The following is a 26,776-nucleotide window of genomic DNA, read 5'->3' on the forward strand; positions in this document are numbered from 1 at the left end:
AAAGTCGACAAACTTCTGCAAGAAAACCCCAAAACCAAACAAAGTGAACAAACACAAAGTCATAATTTCTGCATCTGTCTCTCCCAGAATTTGAAGCATAAGGGAAGGATGACCATAACCAGACTTGGTCCCCTAGCCAGGCTCCCTGAGCAGTAGAGGGCACAGAAAGCTGCCCCCAAACTCTTCACCGAGTCCTGAATCACCAGAAGTAGCTTTCGACAGGAGCATCTCCCAGGGAACGGGAACGGAGCGCGCTGCGCCTCGGGCAGGTTGGCAGCACGGCAGGGACCATGCCCAGCAGGAAGCGCGGGGCTGGAAGGAGAGCACCGGGGCTCCCGAGCCTCTCAGCGAGCGGCGGCAAAACCCGCGGGGAACCGGCACCTGGGGGCTCCGGGCGGCCACAGGGCCGAGCCCCCGCAGGGCCGGCGGGCAAGGCGCCCGGGGAGCCCCGGCCTGGCGGCGGCGCCGCACAAGGGGCGCTCGCTCCGGCGAGGCGCGGCCGGGGCATCCCGGGCGAGCCCCAAGGTGAGCCCCCAGTTCCCACGACGCACCCGGGACGGCGGAAGGGCCCGCGGGCGCTGCTCCCCGCCAGCCGCGGACGCTGCCCCCTCCCCCAGCGCCGCCCCCGTTCACGCCCCCCTCAGCGCACGGGGGGTGGTGCCACAACGGGCTGGGCGTGGCGGCGGAGCGAGGCTCTTTATGCGGCGGGAAGCCGGCGGCGGCCGGAGCTGCGCGCGGTTGCCGCGTCGGAGAGAGGAACGACCCCGGCGGGGGCAGAGGGGGGCGAGGCGAAGGCGAGAAGCCGAGGAGGAGGAGAAAGAAGAGGAAAGAGCGCGCCGGCCGGGGTGCTCCTATTGTTCCGCACCTGCGCCGGCCGGGACACGTGGCGCCGCTGATCCCCGCTCCTCGCCCCCCGTCACTTGACCCGCACGCAGTCGCCCGGCACCATGGGCAAGGGGGTGAGCGGCGGGGCCGGGCCGGGGCGGGAAATGGGAAATTCAAGGAACCGGACGGTGGCCGGTGCCCCTTTCCCTTCGGCGAGGCTGCCCTTTGTGTGTGCCGGCCCGGGGCGGCCGCGTCGGGCCGGGTGCGAGGGCGGCCGCGGCCGTTGGCGAGCGGCGCCGGTGCCGCCAGCCCAGCAACGTGCGAGGGCGGCCGCCGCCGCCCGCGGGAAGGAAGAGCCGGGCCGAGGGCGTGGCGGAGCCCGGGGCAAGGAGCCGGCGTCCCAAAGCCCCCGGCTCCTCCTGGAGGCCGTGTCTCCCCGACGAGGGGCCTCTCGTCCGCCCGCAGCCCCCGGGGCTGGTGTTATCTGGTGGCCTTGCGGAGCTGCGGAGGGAGCGCGGCTGCTCCTCGGGCTCCTGAGAGTACTTTAGACTTTCCTTGAGACACGAGGGCCCGGCGTGGGGGGGCGGGAGAAGGGGAGCCCTCAGCGTTCTTCGGGCTGATTTGCCTGTTGGTAGCAGTGAGGGTGTGATGGGAGATGGTGGCAGAAGGGAGGCGGACACGGCGGAGGTCTCCTGTTCACTGGGGCGATAACTTGGCGCAGAAGGCTGTGCGGTTCCTGCGTCGGTTTCTGCCCTGGATCAGCACTGTTTGTACTTACAGCCCATCACAGAGCTTTAGGGAGGAGAAGTCCTTAATTCGGATTGTATCTTTTAACTAAAGGAAGTGTACGTGAAGGCTGTTAGGGGGTGTTGTGCTCAAGCACCCGTGTGTGGAGCAGAAACACCTCTTGGCTTGCTCTGATTTCGTTTTATGTCAAAAAAACTAGAGACCGGTTTCGGGGGTTTGTTGCTTGGATGTTTGTTTTTTCCCTTCGAATGCTTCCCGGTGTATCTTGTGTAGTTGGAGGTGTGTAGATTCGTGTTTACTTTGGGTTTAGACACATTCCTGTAAAATTCCCTGATTTCTCTGCTTCCTGAGGAGAGGGTGACCGTGCAGGGCCATGGCAGCGGTGGTAGCACGTTCCCTGCCAACAGGTGTTCTGTGCTTCCCAAGCGCTGTTCAAACATTGACTTGACTTTGTATTGTCCTCATCGGTGCAGTACAGCAGCAGCAATGTTGACATAACTGCATGAGTAGTAGGGAGCGCTGCAAGAGCATGGCTGAATGGAGAGTTGCTTGGAAAACGGGGTTTGTGGGGTGGGCTTTCAGCATTTGTTCTGTGTATGGGGTTTCTTTTCCTAAGGAAGTCCTTCTGTTGCTTGGTAGCCCAGCCTGTTGTATTTAAGTCCAGTAGGCAACAGGCGGTGTGGACAGCAAAAATTCATCTAGGCGATAAAACACTGAGGAGAGATCTGGCAGTGTGGGCAGTATTCTGAATCTTGTTTAAATCATCAGAGCAGCCTTTGAGTTGTGTGTGTATGTAGGACTGCAGCACAAAAGGCTTCACGGGCTTCGCCTGCATTAGTGGGACTAATGAAAGGTACAAATGCCTTCCAGTGTAGAAAGCTGTCTTGCTCCACTTCAGATCTCGGAGGTTGCATGGATAATAAAGCAATTAGTCTGAACTGAAGCGCCGCCACAAGGGATAATTCAGCAGGGATAATACGGCTGCCTCATGCTTTCTGGTAGCAAGTCACAAGATTTGCTCGTTCAGCGCTGAGAATGTGTGCTTATGACTGGGGACCCGCTGGAAAAGGGGCATGTGAGAGAGCGAGGCAGTGAAAAAGGCGGAGTATGGGTGCAACACTGAGCACCGTGTGCCTGCCCTGAGTTAGGGTGCCCAAAAAGGAAACTTCTTTCCCATGGGTGCATGGGATGGAAGAGAAAAAGAGCCTAAGTGTGACAAAACAAAGTTTCTTTGCGGCTGTGAGGAGAAGCTGAGTCTGTTTTACTTTAAATGGTAATGGGGAAAGGGGAGGGCCAGCTGCTGCTACACAGTCCAAAAAGCAGATTATCCAACAAGGGGGGGTGTGTAGCAGAGGAAAGCACTCTGGATTTCATTCCTGTTCAGAGCTGACTGGAAGCTGTTGGTAGGCAGCAGCATGTTTCGCTCCATCTCCCTCACTGCATAGGCATTTCATGGAGTTGGTAGTGTGTGCTTTGGGTCACTTCTGGAGGTCAGCTTTGCCTTAAAGGCCATGAGGAGGAGATGTCCTTAATTCAGGTCGTATATTCTAATTAAAGAAAAGTGTGTGTGAAGACTGTTGGAAACAGTAGTGAAGACTTTTTGAAGCTGGATGCTGTGATCAAGCACCCATGTGTGGAGCAGAAACGCCTCTTAGCTAGCTCGTATTTCCTTGAACCCCAGTTAAGGGTTTTTTGCCCCTGTCAGAATCTAGGAAGGTTTATTGCATAATGGAACCAACTGAGGGGAAATAATGCAAATCAAAACAATCCTTATCTGGTGCAATTAAAAAGTCTTAATGTATTACCTTCCCCTTCCCCCATCTTCTTCATTCCTTTATTACTATGGCTATTTTATGACAGTTCACTTTTTATTACTATGGCTAGAGGATAGTGCTTTTTCCAAAGAAAACCCTGGGCCTAGTCAGCGTGTGTTTCTGGAAAAACAGGGGAACGGGGGCCTCTGGCAAGTGAGGTGAGCTGTACAACCCATTCCAATCCTGACCTGCTGAAAACTGCATCTCATTCTTCACCCAGGCCTTTCCAAGGGGTAGCCTTCACCAGCTTGTCTAGGGGAAAACTGGGTCCGGTCCACTCATCTTGATGTGTTTGTCAACTACTAGAGATGTCTGGAGTTATGGTGACTATTTATTACAGGCAAAAAAGTGAGGAAGGTGACTCTTTGTAGTTGGCACAGCACCAAAAAATCCAGGATGGGCTGCTCAGCTGTGCAGTGGTGACATTTGGAAAGCCCTCTCTGCTCTTGGGTCTTCACACAACTCCAGAGCAGCAGAGTTGTTTGTCCTAATACCCAGACAGGGCTTAAGGTGTGTGGGTGGTCCTTGTTTTATCCTGGTGATTAAAAACCTGATTAGGTTTACATCTCTCCTCATGGGAGAAGAGCTTGTCCTTTCATAATTTGGGAAGCAGTAGACAGTACACAATTAGCAATTACTAGCTGTTGAGTAAAAACTGCCTTGTACTGTCCTAGATGCTGAGAGTCTGATCAATTGATGCAGTATAAATTTTTGATTCAAGATAAGTGATTGAAGACAGCTTATGGGAGGGAATAAGAAGGATCCAAAGAAGCCATTCCATCTCTTGCTAGGATTACATAGGGTCATGGAACAGAGTTTCCAGTCTAATAGGTGGAGTTACTTGTATGACTCATCTGGTTAATATATTTACTGTCTCATAAGGCAGCAGGACAGTAACTTTTCTGTTTTTGCTGCACAATTGATTATAATGACATAAGCAGTAAAACAGACCAGGCCTCCAGAGACTGCATAATTTGTTTTGGCTCTTACTTGACATTTCTTGTTGGATTAGGTGATCTTAGAACAGGGTACTTCTGAGCTTGTCTGCTGATTTGTACCCCTCCTGTTTCCTGGTCAATCATGGCTTGTATTGAGAACATCAGCCATGAATGGCTCAATTAGTCCAGAGCGGAAAATCATCAGCTGTAGCTGAAAGACAATAGGATTTTCTGGGGGATGTATAAAACTTCTTACGCTGGTGTGTACAAATGTTGTGCTTAAGCCAGTGGAAAAAAAATAAATCTTGCATGGAAAAAAAGAAGCTGCATTGTTTTTTTTTCTCAGGCAGTTTTGATGAGTCAGTTCTTGGGCTAAGTCAAGGAACAGGGGTGACATTTTTGATGAGACAGACCTTCCTTTGTGTTCAGGCCACGTGATTAAATCGTGATAAGACGTGGATGTGGAGTACCACAGGCCTTCTTCTCTTTGTATAACAGGAAAAGAAGGGGAGAGCAGGGAAATCCTACAGCGCCGAGGTGGGATGAAAACCTCTTCCCCTGGCAGCCCAGCCAGCACAAGCCTTTGTTCAACTGATTGGGCTCATCTTGCAGGAAGGGAGGCAATGGCCCCAGAGGCACAGAACAGGGGCAGGACTTGGACTCTGATGTATGTGTCAAGTTCAGATTTGAATGATGGAGCAGGAAGTTCAGATTCTGCATGAAATGATCCTGTAACAAGAGCTGAAGCTGATTCTCCTGACTTACCTACTTACCTTTTCAGTAAGGGTGGGATGTAGTAATAAAGCAACAGAGGGAAAGTATTGAAAGTATTGTGCTTTTTTTTTTTTTAAGCTGGGGAATTGCTGAGCTCCTCTCTAAGATAGACTGCATTAAGACCCAAATACTTGGGTGCTTAAAGAAACAAGTAACTCTATCCACTCTTTGTTCTGACTGGAGCTGATCGCTGGGGTTTTTGGGTATGTTTTCTTTGGTTGCTTTTTTTTTTAAAAGCAAATCATGCTTGAACAAGGGCAGTGAGCCTTTTCATGTTTGCCCACTTGTAGATTGATTCAGCTGCAGCTGAAAAAGCCTAAGCACTCCTATATTTCTGAGTTATTACTGCCCCCAATGAGCAACTGTATTTCTCACAGTAGTTCCAAAAAACCAGGAGGTTTTTAGATCACCTGCAAGCAGTTGCCAAGCTCTTCTTGGGTAGAAGGGGTGAAGCTGGAGGTGATGGAGTGGTAGTCAGACAAGGCACTAGCTCCTTCACCTTCATTAGGAATCATTTCTCATCTCAAGCAGTAATCAAGAGGCATGTGTTTTGTGCAGGGCCGTGTTTGGACTTGTCTGCCATAGCTCCCACAGAAGTCAAAGTTATTTCCTTCTGAGACTGAAGGAGAGAGATGTTTCATGGTGGCTTTTTGTGAATTGCCCTGTGGCAAATTCCTGTGATGCTGGTATGTGAGGACCTTGCTGGTTTAAGTACTGTGGCTTTCACTTTTTTTAAGAAGGGAAATGGGAGTTTAGGTGCAGGGAAGAGAATGTCAGGAATGCTGACAGTCTGGAGTTCTGTGTCCTTTTCCTGGATCAGTGGAGGCAAATAGCTTTGCTCTGCCGTACTTATTAAAAACTGTTTCCATTGCACAGCTCCAAAGTGGCATGCAAAGCTTGCCTTTACTGAGCAGGGCAAGGGGAGACTTCGGTCCATGTGACTATGGCTATGTGTGTGACTATGGCTGCAGAGTGTTGCACACAGAGCTTTCTCAGCACAGTAAAAAAAATCCCTTGTTGAGATGTGACTGACAGGTTCTTTCAGAAAAGTAATGGTCATCCTTCTTTTTCGTGCAGTTTCACTTTTGGTTTTGGTTTCTACTTCTCTCAAAATGCATAATTGTTTCCTGTGCTAGCTGCTTATCAGGACAGGTCGTGGATGCAAAGGATAGTTCCTGTGTCCAAGTCACTAAGGAATCCAGCTCTCAGGAGTCCAGTTCGTGGTTTGAGGTGTTCATGCAAAGAACAAGCAAGGCAATGCCTTTGAAACCTTTTCTTAATCTCATTAAAGATTTGATTCTGGTGCCACTAAGTGCTGTTTCATCTTAAAGTTCTTCTCAGGGATCTTATTAGGTGAAAATCTCATCACAAAAAACTTGGCCGAGTGTGGGGGTGTAATTGGTCCCACACAGAAGGGAACAGAAGATTAAGTGATGTTTATGTGCACTAAGTCATCATTTTTTTGTCCTTAGATGCTTGTTTACCCCATTATGACTAGATCTAAATCTTTGCATGATTTCATGTAGAATTAACCATAATAAAAGTGAATAAAAATCCTACTGAATAAAGAGGCTTTAAGCAAATCATCTGCTTTGTGAAGTGTAAGCAGGACTAAGCACAGATTGAATCTGCAAAAGTGTACTGCTGCTTTGTATACCATTCTTGCTGCTAAACTGCTATAAATTGAAAGCAGATTTCTGTTGTGTAAACTGGCCAGCTAGTTTGCCAAACTGCGAAGGAAAGTGTTGGAACTTAGCTCCCAGAGTAGACCAGCAGAGGTACCACCTCTTATTTATCTACAGTTGATAGGCTGCTCCTACTCACCAGAGGATGTGGAAGGCTGGGAGGGGGGAGGAGGAGTTAATGTCTTGAAGGAAACATACGTTTGCTCTCAGGAATTGGTTTCTTCTGCTCTTCATCACTTTTTCAGCTTGAGCCAGGGCTTACACGTCAAGACTGCCTGAATAGTGTGTAGCTTGCTTACCTCCTTGCTAGGCTTGCACAGTGTCTGGGTCTAATCTGTGTATTGGGTATGATACCAAGCAGACTTCTCTGTTCACTAGCTCCTTTGTGTTATTTATTGTAGTGGCATAACTGTCATACAATCATGTAGGTTGGAAAAGACCATTAGCATAATTGAGTCCAACCACTAACCCAGCATTGCCAAGTCCACCACTACACCATCTCTCCAAGTGCCACATCTACACATCTTTTAAATACTACTCAACCAGTAGTATTGGGGGATGGTGACTCAACCAGTTTCTAGGGCTTTGACAGTCTTTTCCGTGAAGAAATTTTTCCTAACAGCTGATCTAAACCTCTCCTGGCACAACTGGAGGTAATTTCCTCTTGGCCTGTCACTTCTTAGGAGAATAAACCAGCACCCACCTGGCTACAGCCTCCTTTCAGGGAGTTGCAGAGAGCAATAAGGTCTCCCCTGAGCTTCCTTTTCTTCAGGCTTAACAATCCCAGCTCCCTTAGCTCCTCATCAGACTTGTGCTTCAGACCCTTCACCAGCTCTGTTGCTCTTCTCTGGGCACTCTCCAGCACCTCAGTGTCCTACTTGCAGTGAGGGGCCCAGAACTGGGCACAGTACTCAGGGTGCAGCAAGCACAGGGGGACCATCACTGCTATGGTCCTGCTGGCCACATGGTTGCTGACACAGGCCAGGATGCCTTTGGCCTGCATGGGCACATGTTGGCTCGTGTGCAGCCACTGTTGACCAGCACCCCTAGGTCCTTTTCCACTGGGCAGCTTTCCAGCCACTCTTCTCCCCACCTGTAGCTCTGCCTGGGGTTGTTGTGATGCAAGGGCAGGACTCAGCACTTGGCCTTATTAAACCTTGTATTGTTGGTCTCAGCCCATCAATCTAGCCTGTCCAGATCCCTGTGCAGAGCCTTCCTGCCCTCCAGCAGATCAGCCCTTCTGCCCAACTTAGTATTTTCTGCAAACTGACTAAGGATGCACTTGATCTGCTTGTCTAAATTACTGATAAAGATATTAAACAGGACTGGACTCAATACTGAGGCCTGGAGAACCCCACTGGTGGCCAGATGCCAGCTGGATGTAACTCTGTTCACCACCACTTTCTTGGTCCAACCCTCTAGCTGTTTTTTACCCAGCACACAGTGCACCTGTCCAAGCCACAAGCTTGTCTAAACAGCCTGTTTGTCCAAGAGAATGCTGTAGGAAACAGTGTCAAAGGCTTTACTGAAGTTTAGGTAGACAGCTTTAATAAACTGTAATAATTTTGTCTGCCTGGCAGTCTTGTGTGTGTGTAGTTCATGTCTGCCGCTGTGGAATTTGACTGTAAGATGTTTCTAATAATGCTGTATCTTCCCTTGCAGGCTGGAAGAGACAAGTATGAGCCCACTGCTACATCAGAGCATGGCGGAAAGAAGGGGAAGAAGGAGCGGAAGGAGAGGGACATGGACGAACTTAAAAAGGAAGTTGTGATGGTAAGACTGTAGGGCACAGAAAGAGCAGCTTTAAGGATGTTTGCTATGGCCAAAGCCCTGTCCCTAATCTGACTAAAAGAGAAACAAGCTGGTGTGCTGACAGTGTGGTGTGACTGAAGGTGCTGATCTCCCTTCTCTTCCCCTCTGTCCCCAAGTCAGATGTGCTATAAGTGTTTCAGCATCAAGATGAGCACACAATAGATCCTGGCAACATCACTTCTCAAAAGGCACTTGACACAGAACCTAAGTCTGTGCTTGCCTGCATTACCCATAGCACAGTATGGATGTATTTCCTCTGCCAGGCGAGCGCTCTCTGTGTAGCAGCATTACAGGCTTTATTGTGCTGTCATCTGAGTGGGACTGCTGTTTTCATTCCAGCTGAGGAGTTGAGGCTGTACAGCTCCATTTACTGCTGGCCTCTGCTCAGACTGACCTCAGTGTTATTCCTTCTAATCATGTTTGAGGCTGTGGGGAGTGTCTCCCATCTCCATCTGTGAAAGCTGGATGATGCTATATCTGTCTGTGAGCATCATCTGGCTTAGATCTGCTGTCCTTAAAGGTGATACAGATTTTGGTTCTGTTTGTGGGTTTGAGACTGCGCTTTAAGGCTTTTGACCCCTCTGTTAGGAAGAGGGAATTCTAAATATTGCTCAAAGATTACATTCTGTGTTCAGTAGAGATGTGTACTTAAAGCATCTGCTTCTCCAGTACAAGTTTTTAAGTGAGGCACTGCTCTGAACCACTCAATCCAACTGAAAAATAGCCAGGCTGTGAAAAGAAGCCTCTTTAGGGAAAGAAACACTTCCCCCAAAGTAGTGCTTAATATGGCAACACTACTTAAAAATGTGTGAAATTATAGGTTTAATCTTCTGCTGTGCATTCCTACCTTCCCAGCTCCTTTTCTTTCCATTCCTCTCTCAACCTCCCAAATAAACCCACCCACTGAGGTTTAACAGAGTCTGCTGGGGGTGTAAGGACTGCGCTGAGAGAAAGTCAAACTTTTTCAAAAAAGCTTTCAGGTACCCAAATAGTCACAAGAATGCTAAAGATTAGACTGTGCTGAATTCCAGAATGAGTTTGAGATTTCTCTTCACAGAAAGGATGAACTCGAGTCTTGCAATCACACCATTACAAGACAGCACTCCAGGAAACCTGGGGTGGGAGGTGGAATTGCTTAGCTCTTTTCTCAGATTCTTTTCTCTTCCAACTATTTGTCTTTCAGGATGACCACAAGCTGAGCCTTGATGAACTTCATCGTAAATATGGAACAGACTTGAATCGGGTAGGTAAACATTGTATTCCTTCATTCTTTGCCCAGATCTGAAAAGAAACAACCACAGCTCAGAGCATTTCACAAAGGGAGATCTGGGTGGTCTGATTTTGGTGTGTTTTTTTCTTTTTGTGTTAAATCTCTCCTCCTCCAGTTAAATTTCTCAGGCTTTGGGAGAACTGTTGAATTCACAAATACTTCTCTTTATCCTCCCACTGTACAACTTGACTGCAATACTTTAGCGACTTTGCTTCTAACAAAGTCACTGTTATCTGCCTCTGAGTCGTTCAAGGTCAAGTTGATTCTTGGTGTTATTTTTTTTCTGGAGGAGCATGTAATGGAGACAAGTGTTTGTTATGTTGCAAATATAGTCTAGAGAGCTAGCACATGCCCAGAGACTTAATGATGATTAGTACCAGTTAAAATTCTGCCTTTCTGCAGTAAGAGGTGGGCAACTAGGCTATCTTACAGTCCAGTGCAGAAGCACTTCAGTGGTTTTACACTTATGCTGTTGTTTGCTTTGCTTAATGCATTTCTTGCATGATTGCATATAGCATCAAGTCTGCTCTTTAAAACAGTACAGTGATTTGCATTTTTGTGTCCAAAATCTTGGCTTCTGAGAGCTGAACTTCCTGGAAAGTTGTTCCAATGTGTCATCACTTTTATAGCCTCCTGTTTTCACTTGTTCCATAATTTGATGAGGGTGGATGGCACTGTGCTGTTCCAAAGTCTGTGGCTGTAACCTTCTTGTCCTGCCCTTCTGTGTTCGTAGGCCCATGGCCTGCATCCTCCTCAAGTAACATTCAGCATCCTGTAGCTCCTGTTTTGGCATTCAGCTCTCACATCCTGCACTTGTTTTGTGGAACCCTGGCAGCTTTGGACATCTCTGTTTTCTGTTAGAAGCTCCTTGTTGCTGCGGTAGAACTTGAGCAAATTCAGACCTACCTTGTGCAGTTGGTCTTGCCACAACACCTAAAAAGGAACCTCTCTTGCAGGGTTTGACTCCTGCACGTGCAGCTGAGATCCTGGCTCGTGATGGCCCAAATGCCCTCACCCCCCCACCCACCACTCCTGAATGGATAAAGTTCTGTCGGCAGCTCTTTGGAGGATTCTCACTCCTGCTGTGGATCGGTGCTATTCTGTGTTTTCTGGCTTATGGCATACAGAGCTTGATGGAGGAGGAGCCCAACAACGATAATGTAAGTAAAAATGTCTGGTTTACCTCAAAGGCAGGCTGAGCAACCTTTTGGGCTCAAGGCAGATTAACTTCCTTTAAGCATTCAGTCCAGAAGCTTTTCCCATAAGCACGGGAAATTCAATGTGTGAGCTTAACATGTTTTGGAGTGCTTCCACATAATGAAATTAACAGGCAACTTCCTTTATGTTGTGTTAAGAACACTAGCTTGTGGACAGCTTTTGTGTTCAAAATGTTCAGAGACTGCAAGTACCTTCATGTTTGTGATGGGGCACTTAAATGTCAGGCAATTAATTTGGACAAACTGGCAGCCTTTCAGGCAGGTTGTCCTCTGACTCACTTTCTCTGCTCTTTGTAGCTGTACCTGGGTATTGTGTTGGCAGCTGTGGTTATCATTACTGGCTGTTTCTCTTATTACCAAGAAGCAAAAAGTTCCAAGATCATGGAGTCCTTCAAGAACTTGGTGCCTCAGGTATGGAATAAATAATTTCCTTGATGTCTGGCATGCCATAGCTTGTTCAAAGGTATTAATTGTTTTAAACATCATCTCCAATTGCAAGGGCCTGGCTGTTAATATGGGTTACTAGCTCTTAATTTTGAGGGATCTGTGAGACTGCTCCAAGTAGCTATCCTGAAAACCTGTGGGTTCCACCAGCTTGTTAACAATCATAGGACACTTTCTCCGTAGCCTGGGGAGTTCAATAACTGGTGTGATAAGTGCTAAAATTTGAATTCCTTCATGGACAGTCTGGATCATAACTATCACACTGTCACATTGGGAACAAGGAGCTTTAATATCAAGAAAAAGAACCAACTTATTTTTCCTAAATAACATATAAATATATATGTCATTTTTCTTAAATAACGTATTTATCAGATATAGGCATCTTAGTAGAAACTTTTTAGAAGCACAGCAAAACTGTTTTAAGATTCTTGGATCTTTTGAGCCTTTTCTCAAGAGTTGTTCTTTTGACACAGATTGTTTTTTCACTGTCTTTCAGCAAGCACTTGTAGTCAGAAACGGTGAGAAGATGAGCATAAATGCTGAAGGTGTTGTAGTTGGAGATCTAGTGGAGGTAAAAGGAGGAGACAGAATTCCAGCTGACCTTCGGATCATATCTGCACATGGTTGCAAGGTAATGTAGTCTCAGGCTGTTGGGAAACTTCATTCTGAAGGAGGATGCATTAGTCTTCTATGCTGTGAATGGGGGCTGGAGTGGAGGAGAAGGATGGGGAAAGTACTTAGCAGGCATCTGTCTGCTTGGGTATGACAAAGTACTCTCTTTCATGTAGGTGGATAACTCCTCACTTACTGGTGAATCAGAGCCTCAAACCAGGTCTCCAGACTTCTCCCATGAGAACCCACTGGAGACCAGGAACATTGCCTTCTTTTCTACCAACTGTGTGGAAGGTATGAGTGTCTCCTACTTCCTTGAAGTATGTGCAATGATAGTGAGTTGTATAGATAAGCAGTGTGAATTTAAAAGCAGGGTGGAAGTTCCCATCAAAGTCCTTGCCCATTCCAACTGCACTACTCTAGAATGGGTAAAGACTCCACAGCACTACTGGGTGTTTTCTTGCTTCTTTCAGAGGAACAGCTATGTGGTGTGTCTTCTAGCCTGTTTTATTGCAAGTAAAAAGTGTTGAAGTGCAGATAACATAGTGTGAACCATGAGATAGATCTGTATGAAGTGCTGCAGCTGCCGCAGAAAGCAGGAATGTCAGACATGTCTGGCAGGACTTCTGCTGCAGCTCTGAATATGGGGTCTTTGTGCTGAAGCCCACCCAGGACATCTGTTCCACACCTACAGGATAATTAAGCTGTGGTTGTTTTTATTTTCTTAAACCCGTCTCTCTTCCAGGCACTGCCCGTGGCATTGTCATCAGCACTGGGGATCGCACTGTGATGGGCCGTATTGCCAGTTTGGCTTCTGGACTGGAAGGGGGGAAAACTCCAATTGCCATGGAGATTGAGCACTTTATCCATCTCATCACTGGAGTGGCTGTGTTCCTGGGTGTCTCCTTCTTCATCCTGTCCCTCATCCTTGAGTACACGTGGCTGGAGGCTGTTATCTTCCTCATCGGGATCATTGTTGCCAATGTCCCTGAAGGGCTGCTTGCAACGGTTACGGTGAGTGAAGTTGGAAAAAAGATGGAATTTGGTCCTTAAGGAAGTGGAGTGCTTTATCTCAGTGTGCATTCAGAGAGGTGAACACTGAAGTAATGGAAGGTGAGCATATAGGGTTGGGCTTTATAAGTTCACTGTATTTTAACTAATTGCCTGAATCAACATCAAGTTCTGCAGCAATTTATCTCGTAAGGATGAGTCCCTAAGTTAGACCTGCACAGAGGCTTGGCATCATACATCTGAAGTGAGCAAGACTAGGAGTTCTAAGTCCTGCCTTTTTCAAGGCAATATGGGGTTTTCCTGATAGGGCCATCAGGGTTTCTATACCCCCATGCACACCAACCCTTCTAATCCTTAAGGGCTGGCAGAGGATCCAGCAGGCTTTTCTCCAGCCCCAGCTTTTGGTCTGGGATCTGTCAGAGGTTTTTTTAAGTTTGGTTTCCTTAAGAGGTCGTGAGAGTATCTAGATGTTCTTAGGTGTATGGCGAGTGGTGGTAGGCAGGAGAAAATGCTCCCATGCTGCCTTAGGAAGCAGAGTAGCAACCAAGCCAGGAAATGAACGGTTGGGAACTGGAACCAGGTAATAGCTTCTAGCAAGAAAGTGAGCTGGAGCTGCTTGCTTTTTACTCTACTAACTTGCAAGCCTTATCACCAGAGCTAATTTGGGCCTTCTCGTATGTGGCTTGCCTTCACCTATTTTGAGAACTCTTATCATTAGAAGGTGGCAACTTTGACTGAAATGTTAGTCTGAGGCATGTTATTTCCTTCCTAATATACTGAGAAGTAGGAGGCTGAAGCCTGTTCTGGAGGTTTTGTAATGAGGAAAATGTTATTTAAACCTAGCACCTGAGCTGAAGTGTTGCTGTTTATTTTGCACTGTCAGGGTGAGCAAGGAGTTAGGGAATCACTGCAGGGCATGGAAGCTGATTGTCATTCCATGTGCACATTGAGTTGGATAGCAGTGTTATTACTGCACAAGTGCATCTAACCTGACATCTTTTTTTGTCCCCAGGTATGTCTGACACTAACAGCCAAGCGTATGGCTCGGAAGAACTGCTTGGTGAAGAACCTCGAGGCCGTGGAGACCCTGGGTTCCACATCCACCATCTGTTCTGACAAAACAGGCACTCTGACACAGAATCGTATGACAGTTGCCCACATGTGGTTTGACAATCAGATCCACGAGGCTGACACTACAGAGAACCAGAGTGGTAAGACAGCCTCTCTGTGCTTGAGGCATTTCATTAAAAAATGGCTTTTTCTGGGCCTGCCTGGACACTGGTACTTCTAAGAACCTGTGTTTGTACCTCTTCAGTCCAAGTGATGTTCACAATGCAGGGATTTCTAACGTGCAGTCTAGAACGAGCATAAAAAAAATGAAATGACACATAGAAGGCTTTGCACTGTACGGTGATTCTGTTTAATCCTTAAACTCTGTTTAGCCTGCCTTTTGTGCAGAATTACTCCATTGGAATTTGAGCCTCTTGAATGTTCAGCACCATGTGTTTGTCCTGTACATAGAAATATTCACAAAGTACCTGATTATCTTTGCTAAAATGTATCTTGATGAAATTGCTCAATCTTAAGTCTGTTGAAAGTATGGACAGCGGAAGTGTTGGCCCTGATAATAGTGACTTGAGGCTGGACATAGATGGCAAGTTCCCATGTGGAACTAGATGGTTGCCTTTGGACAGGGATTTTCCCAGAACATCCAGGTTGTGTTTACATAGTGCCAGCAATGAATGTAAGACTTTAGCAGGAAGTTTCTCCTAGTTGATAAGAATCTGAGATCTGTGTGCTGTACAACTGAGAGAAATGCTTATCTCTCCAGAACTGTTCAGTACAACCAAACTCAAGAGTTTCCTAGCTGTTGTCTATCTTGTGAAATGCTGTACTTAGAACATATTATTAGCATAAATATTTTCCAGTGGTGCTGCTGCACCCTGCCCTGAATCGCTCCAAAACATTGTGCTTGTCTGCACTGCTTAAAAAAGCTACATTATTTAGCACTAATGCAAAGTAATGAGCTATAAATAGATCTTTTGGAAGCCCTAGGCCTGGCAATGGTTGGCTTGGCTGCAGTGGAAGTAAACCTAGAAGATTTCACTTCATGGAAAGTATGTTAGGTTATCGGTTAACTGTCTCTTCAATTCACCTCCTTTAAAGCCAGCTTAGGAGCCAGAATGAGAGAGTATCTTTATTTAAGCATTGTTCCCTTGGGAGCTATTTCATCCAATTCTTGGGTTGATGGACAAAGTGAGACAACCTGGAGGTAGAACCCAGCATCCCTTACTCAAGCCCTCTGAATGAGTGTTATCTGTCCAGAATTCCTTGGCTTTGTCAGTGTGTCCCTCTGTTGCTGCTGGATATGGCCATTACTGGAATCTTGAAAGCAGAGGTGTTCTCTTGCACTGCTGCTGTCTTAAAATAATCAGCTCCTCATCAAGTATCTGGGAAGGGAGGAGGAATGAAAGAGATGCAGTGATGCTCTGTTTCCTGTTTGAGATAAAGGTTTCTTGGTCTTAAACCTGTGGGATTTTGAGCTTATGTGACTTTCTTGAGGGGTGGGTTTTTGATGCTCTTCCTCTGCTTTCAGGTGCTTCCTTTGACAAGAGCTCAGCCACTTGGACTGCTTTGTCCAGAATTGCAGGTCTCTGTAACCGTGCTGTGTTTCAGGCTGGCCAGGAAAATGTACCAATTCTCAAGGTGAGTTCCCAAAAAAGTGTTGGTCTTGTTCCTCACCACCATCCTCTCATAATGGTAGCAAGATTACATCCTGTGGGTCACATGAACCTGCAGAGCAGAGGTAGCTGCCACTCTTAATCTTTTCTGTGTGCTGTGGGCAGGCGAGATGGGATTGAAAAGTCATTTTTCCCGCAGCAGAATCCCTGCCATCCACTGCCATCTACACTGTTTGGGAGGCCAGATATTTCAGACAGGGCTAGAAATGACCAGATAGCTTTCCTAGGCATTTCCCAGTATTTGGCTGTTCCAGGAATTGCTCTCTCTGGCATTTGTAGACTTCAAAGCTACAAACAGCTGGTGCTGGGATAAGTAAACATCAGAGCAGGGGGAGCAGTGGTTGTGGGAGACTGGCTAGAGACAGTCTGCTCTCACTGGCAAATCTCCTTAAACTTTCACTGGTTCAGTGCTGGTGCAAATGCTGGCATAGCACCAGTTCACATTCCTCCTTCTGAACTGTGACCCAGTCAGGGCTGAAATTAACTGTACAGTGCTTATAATCTGTCAAGTATTAGTTATGTTGCTTAGTAAACTTATTCCCAGGGGGGTTCTGATGCAGTGGTAGTAGAGATGATGGAACAAACTATTTTTCCCCAGCACTCCTCTGACTGTATCTTAAGTCTACAAAATGTGACCTGAAGTTAAATAGCTGGAGTTCTTCCTGTTTAAGGGAGGGTTGGGAGAGGGAAGTTTTGAGAAGTCTTTAGATACCAAAAAGTAGTACAGAAATGAAAAAAAAAACCCAAAAAACAATTGCTCACAAAGAGAGAGACCAGAAGGGCAAGAAGTACTTGGTTTCAATTGCAGTAAAGGAAGCTCCACCAGGACATTGAGCACATACAGATCTCCTGGGCTGAGAACCCTCATCTCTCCCAGTGCCAACCTTTATGGGGAAGGGACAGATCAAATTTCTCCCAGTGGCTTGATAAGCTGGTGTTATCTTGGCGTGGGGGGTGGGGGGCACATGGAAGTGCTTCTGTGTGCATGTAGTCAGTCTTCATCTCACATTAGCTGTTCTTCATGGCAAGCAGCTTACAGCAGTTCTTCTCAAAGTTGACCCTCCAGCCTCACTTGGTCTGACTGTACCTGGTTATGTAACTTTCTCTAACCCTTTTGAAGGCCTTCTTGACTTTGTCACAAGGAGACTGCTGCTCTCTTAAGATGGGAGGCCTGGCTTTCTGAAATGCAGTACTTGTTGGTATTAGATAATAGAATTATTTATTCTTTGCTTTCATATAATCTTATGTAGAAGCTGGGACTGGGCTGTGATGAATTCACTCTGAAAATCTATTTTAAATATCCAATCTTCTGTGGTTGTATGTTTTGATAGTTGTCTTTTTTCCTCAGCGAGCTGTGGCAGGAGATGCCTCTGAGTCTGCACTTCTGAAATGCATTGAATTGTGCTGTGGTTCTGTCAAGCAGATGAGAGAAAGGTATCCCAAAGTGGTGGAAATACCATTTAACTCTACTAACAAGTACCAGGTAAGCAGGTGTGCTCTTGAAAGGAGAGCTGCTGTGTGAAATACTTGTGTGAATTTGCACACAGTGTGCCTCAAAACATGTTCTGGCACCCAAATTTTGTTTAGCCATTACTTGCTTGAAGACTGTTCTATAAATCTAAGAGACCATAGTTACAGGAGCTGCACTGACACTAAGGTGTTAGCTGCTAACAAAGGATCAGACATGTTCTCAACCTGTGTAGCAGTAGTGCACAGAGCATTGAGTAACTCAGATCTGGGAACAGGAGTGAACTGCTTTGAAGTGACCTTAACTGGTGGCACTTGAGTACAGAAATGGTCATTACAACACCTGCAGTTACACAATAATGCTAAAGAATGCACAGATTCCTTAGTTCGTAAACCTCTTTAAAGTGTGGGTAAATGAGAGCTAGAGCAGAATATCACAAATGGCCCTGAGCTGCCATAGTTGCAGAACACTGATGTTGATTACTCGTGTCCTTCACAGTCCATGTTTATAGAACAGATTCATTTCTTCCACCCCTCCCTAGCTGTCTATCCACAAAAACGCTAATCCATCAGAATCCCGTTACTTGCTGGTGATGAAGGGAGCTCCAGAGAGGATCTTGGATCGCTGCAGCACTATTCTTATCCATGGCAAAGAGCAACCACTGGATGAGGAAATGAAAGATGCTTTTCAGAATGCCTACCTTGAGTTGGGAGGCCTCGGGGAGAGAGTGTTAGGTAAGGAAAAACAGCCTGATTACATTGGAAAAGATTTGTCCTTCATGTTCCTGTTCAGTCCTCACAGATTAAGTGAAGGGTCACTCTGTTCCTGCAGTGTAACCATAGTATTAAGGTCACTTCAGCAATCCATGTAGGGACAGTCCTGCCTTTAATCTAAAAGGCAGCCTGCCTGCAGGGTCTGGTCTCTCTCAGCAGCGAAGTCACGTAGATTAAAAAGGCAGCAAAGCATTTGGGACCTTCCATAGGACCACACAGTGTTGTTGGGTTTATTCCACTGCACAAGAACCAGGCTGTGTCTGGGCACCTAGCCACAGCTAGTAGTTATCAGAACAGGAGCGTGACTCCTGTCTCAACAGCCCTGGCTAAACCTCTGACTAAGCTGCCCTGTTATTCTTGTGTGGCTGTTTGCAGAAGCAGTAAGTGTTCACTCTCTCTGCCTCCTGATGTGTAGGAGCAGAGTAAATGTGGGTTTGATGTGTTACAGGATTCTGCCACTTGGCTCTGCCTGATGATCAGTTCCCTGATGGCTTCCAGTTTGATACGGACGACCTGAACTTCCCTGTAGAGAAACTCTGCTTTGTAGGACTGATGTCTATGATTGACCCACCTCGTGCTGCTGTGCCAGATGCTGTTGGCAAATGCAGAAGTGCTGGGATCAAGGTAATTTATTCCTGGGTTGAAAATCACCTCACTTCATACCTGTGGAAATAAAGGGCTTCCTTGACCTCCTGTATGACTGTAATGTGAGTGGAAGAAGTAATTGATCAGGTTTTAACTACTGATACTTCAGGCTTAATTTCTAAGTCAAATACAAATGGTTGTGTGTTCATGAACTGAAAAATGAGTGAAACACCAAGCTGCTAGGGCCCTGGCAGGTGCTCAGAGCATGTTGTCCCGAAGCACATGATTTGGCTCAGGGTGCCACAGTACTGACTAAAATGAGAGGAAAGCACAGGCTGGAGACAAAACTGGCTCCATTAATTCAGCAATTTCTTGTCTTCCACCCACCTCAATCCCTCACATACTGGTAGCAGGTTACTGCCTGTACCTCAGACTTGCTCTGCGCTAGGGCTCGCGAGGAGAACAAAAGACATGTGGCCTTTTCAGTGTAAGGGACCCTGCCTTTTGGGCAGCGCTGCTCTGCAGTGCAGGCAAGGCTTCCATGGCAGTCTGTTTGCATTTCAGGTTATCATGGTTACTGGAGACCATCCCATCACAGCCAAAGCCATTGCCAAGGGTGTCGGCATCATCTCCGAGGGCAATGAAACAGTAGAAGATATTGCTGCTCGACTCAACATTCCTGTCAGCCAGGTCAACCCTAGGTAATGTCTGCTGGGAAAGGCCAGAGCTGTTCAAAGAATTCTGCATTTGCCTCTCTCCTTGCCTTGGGTAATCCCTCAGCATCTCCCCTCTGGACATGGAAAGATTGGCATTTGCTTAGCTCAGCATATTGTGACTTTTCAGTGTGTATCATGAGTTATGTGAAGAATGCACAAGATTGTATTAAATGTGCATGTCTTGTGTCTGGGAAGTACTTAAGAGTAAGATTGTAGGAGGGCAAAGGGAGCAGAACTTGTGCCAGGTAGAGGAGTTGACACTAGTGCATAGCAACAAGCAGAATAAATGTAAGAAGGGAACTCCTTCCTCTTAAGGGTTAATGCTTGCCTTCATAGCCTAGCTGGGACTGAGGCATCCTCAGAAAATGTGCTTTGGCATAAGTAGGCTGTTTGCAGAATGGCTGGGCTGTCTGCATTGCTTAGCTTGACCCAGCCTGTGTTTGGGCTGGAGGACAGCCATGTAGCTTATGAACTGTGAATAGAGACACCCTGTGAAATGAAATTGCTTGGGGTTTTTTTTTTTTTTGTTGGTTCTTTTTTTTTTTTTTTTTTTTAAGATTTTGAGGGTAACTTCAAAACCCAGCAGTGCAGGCTGGGGTTAGCTGGGCTCTATGACTGAGCAGGTCAGCAGCTGGCTCTAAGGGTGGGGAAGGAATTTCCCTGTCTAAACTGGGTGATGTCAAGAGCTGCGTGGACAGTCTCCTAGACCTATAAGGGATGGTATGCTGGGCTGGAGAGATGGTATTTTGCTGCAGTATGTAGGGTACCAAACCAGTCTAAATATAACATTGCATGCTTTTGTGGCTGAAGGGTGTAAATTAGTTGGAACTTGCATGGTGTGAACGCTCTCTGTGAAGAACCATGTATCACCAGTCACATGGTCATCAGTCCAGTGCAAAAAAGATTGCCCGCAGAAGACAGCAGCATCTCTTGAAACCTTGGAAGCTAACTACCTGAGCCAGGAGTTCCTTTTTTTCATAGAGTCTTAAGATTTGTGGGAACAGCTAGTCTTTGCCTTGATGCCTTTTAGAAAGCTATGGAAAGAATTAATTTGCTCATGAGGTTTTTTGTCTGTTGCTTGGTTCTGCTTTGTTGTCTTTTTCTTGGTGTTTCCTGTCTGCCTCTCAAAATTTTGAGCATCAAACCTCTGTGCAGAGGCTGCCTGGATTAGTATTTAGTCACAGTAGAAGTTGGTCTTTCCCCAGAGCACTGAAGAACCTTATTTTTATGGGACAAGTACAGTTAATGAGAAACTTACTGCAAAGTAAAACGTACCTTACCTTGTTTTCAGGGATGCCAAAGCTTGTGTGGTTCATGGCTCAGATTTGAAGGACATGACTAGCGAGCAATTGGATGACATCCTGCTTCACCACACAGAAATTGTCTTTGCCAGGACATCTCCTCAGCAGAAGCTTATCATTGTGGAAGGCTGCCAGCGACAGGTAAAGAGAGGGAGAGTAAGGATGCCATATTAGAGAAATGCCTAGACTATATGTAAACTACCAGGCAGTTCTGCTGTTGAAGTGCTGGGGCTCATCAGTGCCCTCATGTAAAGAGCCAGATTAAATCTGTCTGTCAGCAGCCTTCAGCTGCTGATGTCAGGCTGCTGTACAATACATAAATATAAGGGTCTGACAGGAAAACATCTTCAGTTTGTACTGAGGCTTTCTTCTGATCCTAGGGTGTAATTAGTAAACTCAATTTCTGAATTCTCTGCATGTGCTTGGGAGAGGAGGATCCAACATGCTCATGTGTTGTCCTGTATCTCCTTTCGAGAGAGCGGCGTGATTCCCTTGATGAGCCTGATCAGAACAGGGAAGGGGTGAGGGGAGGGCAGGGAGCAACTGAGGTTTCTTTACAGCAAGGTGAAATAGCTTTTTGTGCTTTATCTGTAAGGTAGGAGAAAGCTTTTCTGCCAAAAACATCTCTTACATGATGATTTCAGTCTTGCTGTTCCTCTTTGTGACTAGGGTGCCATTGTAGCAGTCACAGGTGATGGTGTGAATGATTCCCCAGCCCTGAAGAAGGCTGACATTGGTGTTGCTATGGGTATTGCTGGCTCAGATGTCTCCAAGCAGGCAGCTGACATGATTCTGCTGGATGACAACTTTGCCTCCATTGTCACTGGGGTTGAAGAAGGTGAGTCTATAACTTCTGTGCAGTGGTGGTAAAGTAACATCGTTCAGCATCTCCTCTGAAATAGAGGCACCTAGGTGGCTCTTCTTTGAGCTTGCCTCCATGACAAAAGTTTTTGAGGAGAGCAGCACTTTTCTTCCTCCCTTCAAAGTTTTATTTCTTTCCATGGGTGTTCTGCATGACCCTTTGGGGATGGGTAAGAGTAGGAAGCAGCTGAGTAACAAAAGCTGCTTTGTGCTGTTGCCTAACACATGACCTTACAGTCATCTTTGCCAGCTGAGTGTGACATTTTCCTCCCTGATGGACAAGTAGCTCTCAAACAGGAGCAGAACAGAGGGTCCCTCCAGGGGCTCTTGATGATGTCCAGAAACCAAGGCTTAGTGTCCGACTGCTGTATGCAGTGAACCCTGATTGCTGTGACCAGAAGTGTCACTCTCCACAGGTGTTGCTCTGTGTGGAGCAGTCTCACCCTTACAAACGAGAGAACCCTTTCATTTGCTGCACTAGCGTTTTGCCATTTGGTGTTAGCACTGGGGCTGCCTGTGAGCTGCTTGGCTGCCTTCTGCTGACGAGTGAGAGTTACCCTGCTCTCTCTTCCTTGCCCCAGGTCGTCTGATCTTTGATAACCTGAAGAAGTCTATTGCCTACACCCTGACCAGTAACATTCCGGAAATCACGCCGTTCCTGATCTTCATCATTGCAAACATACCCCTTCCTCTGGGAACAGTCACCATCCTCTGCATTGACTTGGGCACTGACATGGTGAATGTGGTTTTTTTGTCTCAAGAAAAAATGTGGATGTTCTTAGGTACCCTAAAGAAAGGACAGGTGGAAGGAAAATGCTTAAATAGTTTTCTCTAGTGTTCTGTTTTAAAGTAAGGAACCCTCTGATACTCCTTTTATTCACATTCATCTCATGCCTCTTGAGTGAGGATCTTTCAGCTCCCGTAAGGACAGACTGGGAAAAGGGAGGGGGTAAGGTCCTTTTGGAATATCCCTTTTGGGGAGTGCTGTTTCTGGCACTGAATACATGGGGCAGGGAAGACTCTATACAGTGGAGAATTGAAACTCTTCTAAGAGCAGTCCTGCCACCCTCAGGTCCCTGCTATCTCCCTGGCATATGAGCAAGCAGAGAGTGACATCATGAAGAGGCAGCCCAGAAATCCCAAAACAGACAAGCTGGTGAATGAACGGCTGATCAGCATGGCCTATGGGCAGATTGGTAAGCTGCTCTGTTTTCTCTGGCACCAGTTTGAACTTGGTGGTAGCAGGGGTTGTACAGAGTCTTGAGTCAGTGACTGCTCTGCTTATTTTGGTAGGGTTGAGGTTTGGGGTGTGTAAACCAGAACCTCAGGCCGTAAAGAACTTGCAATGATTCTTCCCCCATGGCTTATAGTGGTGGCTTGTGCAGCTTGATCCATTGAATCGCTTTCACTGTAATTTTGTTTAATTGCACAGCACTGTAAAGGAACTGGCTGACAACCAGCTCTCCTCTGGTTCAGACTTGTTCAGCAAGAACATAGATCCCATTGTTAGTTTAATTAGAAGTAAAGGATTCTCTCTAGCGTATCCCTAAACACACAGCATTAGGAGCTTTGATTAAAGGCAGCTACAGAGAAGTGCCCAGTTCACAGGATGGGAGCTCATGCTTAATTGCAGCAGACCTTGGGAACCTTCTTGACTGTATTTTGCAAGGGTTGGGGTGGGCAAGGCATAATAAGAATACAAAGGGAGTTTTATCTTGTGTCCTTGAGTATGGTGCCATCACAGCACAGGGCCAGAACAGAAGTAACTCTGTACAAAGTTGGGGGCAGAAGCTGCTCAGCAAAAGGGTTGCAGCTGAGTTTGATGTTAGTTTGAACTATTTCTACAGCTGCTGCTTGGGACATTGAGCCCTGCAAGGAGCAATTTTTAAGGTGGTTAGGGTTTACTGCAATCTGTTGTTCTAATTGTTCTGCACAGTTTCATCAGCTTCATCAGTTTTATCATGCTTTCTTACCTGTTTAGGTATGATCCAGGCCCTTGGAGGTTTCTTCACCTATTTTGTAATCATGGCAGAGAATGGGTTCTGGCCTTCTGGCTTGCTAGGGCTCAGAGTTCAGTGGGATGACAGATGGATTAACGATGTGGAAGACAGCTATGGGCAGCAATGGGTGAGTTTTGAGGCACAGCCTAGAGGCTGCCAGCCAAAATATTAATGCCTGCTGAACTTGGTGTGAGCACCAGAGAGCAAAGGCAGTGTGTCTGAACAAATGCTCTCTGCTTTGTTTCTTCCTAGACCTATGAACAGAGGAAAATAGTGGAGTTCACTTGCCATACAGCCTTCTTTGTCAGCATCGTGGTCGTGCAGTGGGCAGACTTGATCATCTGTAAGACCCGAAGAAACTCTGTCTTCCAGCAGGGGATGAAGTAAGTCAGCATGTCCATGGAGGAGATTTAGACTTGAACTCTGTGTGTTCTCCAGTGCACAGCACTCTAGTCCTTCATCCCAGCAGTGTCTGGGTGTTTTGGCAAAAGTCTTGACCAGACTGCCTTGGTAGTGGGTAAAAGACTGGGTGCTCTCTTCCTTGTAGTACTTGGCAGTTGTCAGGCTGAGACAAAGAATTAGTGGCTTCTGTTGGCATTGTCTGTGGGAGCTAGCCTACAGACACTCCAGCATGCAGCCTTGATCTCCTGATCTTGTACATCAAGAGATCTCATGGCATGAGCTCCAGCTGCCGCCTGAATTTGTGATGAAAGCAATTGCAGCTTGATTTGATAATGAGCTGTCTGTGAAGAGACTTAAAATACCATCATGGCAACTCTGCAGTTGCCTTGGATGGATGGCCTGGTGGTCCCCACCTGATGACCTATGACCTTCTGGGCTGGACTGAAATGTTTGTTTCCATTCACTCCCATGTGGCAGCTAGGTTGTCTTTTAGGAGGTCATCTCTGAAAGTACTTTGTTCTTGACTCCTTTCTTGCCTTTTCTAGGAACAAGATCTTAATATTTGGTCTCTTTGAGGAGACTGCTCTGGCTGCCTTCCTGTCCTACTGCCCTGGGATGGATGTTGCTCTAAGGATGTATCCTCTGAAGTAAGTTGCATCATGCTTTTTGTGTAACAGATCGTACCACAGAACGATAGTGCTTGGGTGGGGAGATGGATAAAAGTAGTTGTGAACCAGCAGAGCATCAAACTAGTCTTAAGAGTTCAGGTTAGAGGGTATCAGTGATCCTTTGCTGTCCTGTGGCACACTGGGGTTTTCTTCACTGTGTGTGGAATGTTTATGAGGAGCCTCCTGTTCAGTGCCTCACTAAAAATCAATGATCCAACAGTACCAGTGTGCTCTAGTGCAGCTGCCTCTTGGACTTATTTCATGGAATATTTTTATGGGTAGGGTAGTGCACCTCCAAAGAAAGCCCATTGCATTGTGTAATTCATAGGCCAGATGACTCTTGGGTACTGAAGAACTGCTGATGACGTCTTGTGCTTTTTTCCTACATCCCTTGGGAAGAGAGCAAGTAGTAAAGTCTTTTAAAAGCTGCTACGTAGATGCAGATGACCAGTTGATGCACACTAACTTTCCTAATGGTTGGGAAGGTGCCAACATTTTAAGTGTTGCTCAACAGCATTGCAACACTTCATGGTAGTCTTAAGCCAGAGGACTGTTCAAAGTTTAAGTGTCATGAAATCTTCATGGAAAAAAAATAAATCCTGGTACATCTTGCATTCGAAGAGCTGGGTGCTGAAGTGTGAGTGTTTCCTAACAAGAAAGCTGGCCTCTGCCCAGTGCCTGCAGCAGCTGGATGTTAGTGTGTGTAAATCACGAGGGGAAACAATACAGTTCCAGCAAGCAAGGCTCTGGGCACAAAGGTTGTGTACTTAGAGGAAATACTGCTTGATTGATAGGTGGGGAGGTGCTGGTGCAGAGATGACACACCTTGTGTTGGAATTATTACCCAGAAGTGAATTAATCTATTGCTGCAGAAAACCTGGTAGTAATTCTTGGCTTGGAGGATTCTTGACTGAACTGGCAAGCTGGGTCATGCCGGCCTTCTTGCACTCGAGTCAATCCAAGTCAGAGCTGTGCCAGGCAGAGAGCATCTCCACAGCCTGTGTTCTCACTGTCTCCTCTCCCAAACAGGCCGACCTGGTGGTTCTGTGCTTTCCCATACTCCCTCCTCATATTTGTGTATGATGAAGTCAGAAAGCTCATTATCAGGCGCAACCCTGGTGGTAAGGATCTGCTGCTCATCTCTGTGTTTCCTTCCCCACCTCTTCATGCTGCTGAGTTCTCCAGAAACCCCAGCAAAGCTCGGGGACCCCTAAGCACTGTTTGGGGCTGTATTTTGTTGTGTTTTCCCCTTCCTCAACATTAATTGTGCAGTTAGTTCAAATTAAGGCCCTCTTGCTGTCCCTACATTCTCTCCCATTATATAAAAGTACAGATGCACTGGAGTAGATGGAAAAGACTGATAATGCTTGGATAGTTCTAGAAAGCTGGAAGAGGTGCTGAAATCTGGAGAACATCAATTTGGCTAGATTTTCACATTGTGACATGTCACTTATTAGCTCAGGTGCTGCAGTGCAAGTTTTTAAGAACCTAAAAGGGAGCTCTCATGAGCCTCATACTTGGTTTGCCTTGAGACTAACTCTGCTTTCTCCCTCTTCCTTCAGGCTGGGTGGAAAAAGAGACCTACTACTAAAAAGTACTTGTAAAACATTCCACGCACAGCCCATGCCACTTCTCCACCATCTCCCCTGTGTGCATACTTCATCTTTGCAAGAGCAGAACTGTGTCTGAGCAGGAGTGCGCTGAAAACTAAAGGAAACATGAAGAAACGTGGACTGGAGGAGAAAGCAAGGGGGAGGTTGGGGTGGGGGGAGTGTCCGACCATCAGTCCAGGGGGATGAGAGTTTGAGTAGTTTTATGTGCCTTTATGTTTTTGTAAAAGGAAACTGAAGATTTTATATGTGGATTTTTACAAATAAAGATGGATTATAAGAGGATGCCCCCACATGGTCTTAGGTGGATGTTTTTCTCAAGGCAAAAACTGGTTCAGGGCAGCCTCCCCACCCTGGCTTAGGGTGTGGTGGTGAGTGCAACAGTTAGTCCCTGGCTTCCTGTTTTTGTAATAGGGAAGCAGAGCTGCTTGACCCACAGACAACAGCATGTGTAAAAGCCCCGGTGCACCTTACACCAGCTCGGTGCTTAATGCCACAAACT

The 26,776-nt window shown here is 46.5% G+C and overlaps 1 protein-coding gene across 1 annotated transcript; it reads left to right on the plus strand.

Moving 5' to 3' along the window:
• The first annotated feature begins 708 nt into the window (after positions 1–708).
• On the plus strand, positions 709–26,567 carry ATP1A1 (ATPase Na+/K+ transporting subunit alpha 1). Its single transcript, XM_059838074.1, has 23 exons — positions 709–959; positions 8,446–8,556; positions 9,779–9,838; positions 10,822–11,025; positions 11,380–11,493; positions 12,023–12,157; positions 12,315–12,432; positions 12,884–13,152; positions 14,162–14,360; positions 15,746–15,855; positions 17,239–17,373; positions 17,900–18,092; positions 18,580–18,755; positions 19,281–19,417; positions 20,724–20,874; positions 21,403–21,571; positions 22,176–22,330; positions 22,667–22,790; positions 23,576–23,721; positions 23,847–23,977; positions 24,542–24,643; positions 25,694–25,785; positions 26,227–26,567. The coding sequence occupies exons 1-23, from the start codon at positions 948–950 to the stop codon at positions 26,253–26,255; spliced, it is 3,072 nt and encodes a 1,023-aa protein (XP_059694057.1). The 5' UTR covers positions 709–947; the 3' UTR covers positions 26,256–26,567.
• The last annotated feature ends 209 nt before the right edge of the window (positions 26,568–26,776 follow it).

The sequence above is a fragment of the Haemorhous mexicanus genome, chromosome 2 (assembly GCF_027477595.1).
Source record: "Haemorhous mexicanus isolate bHaeMex1 chromosome 2, bHaeMex1.pri, whole genome shotgun sequence".
In the NCBI taxonomy this organism is placed as follows: Eukaryota; Metazoa; Chordata; class Aves; order Passeriformes; family Fringillidae; genus Haemorhous; species Haemorhous mexicanus.

Bases quoted from the DNA above. Each gene is read 5' to 3' on its own strand.
- ATP1A1 (XM_059838074.1), top strand. The intron at 9,839-10,821 runs GTAGGTAAACAT...CCTCTCTTGCAG, and splicing joins ATGGAACAGACTTGAATCGG to GGTTTGACTCCTGCACGTGC. The intron at 20,875-21,402 runs GTAAAGAGAGGG...CTTTGTGACTAG, and splicing joins TGGAAGGCTGCCAGCGACAG to GGTGCCATTGTAGCAGTCAC.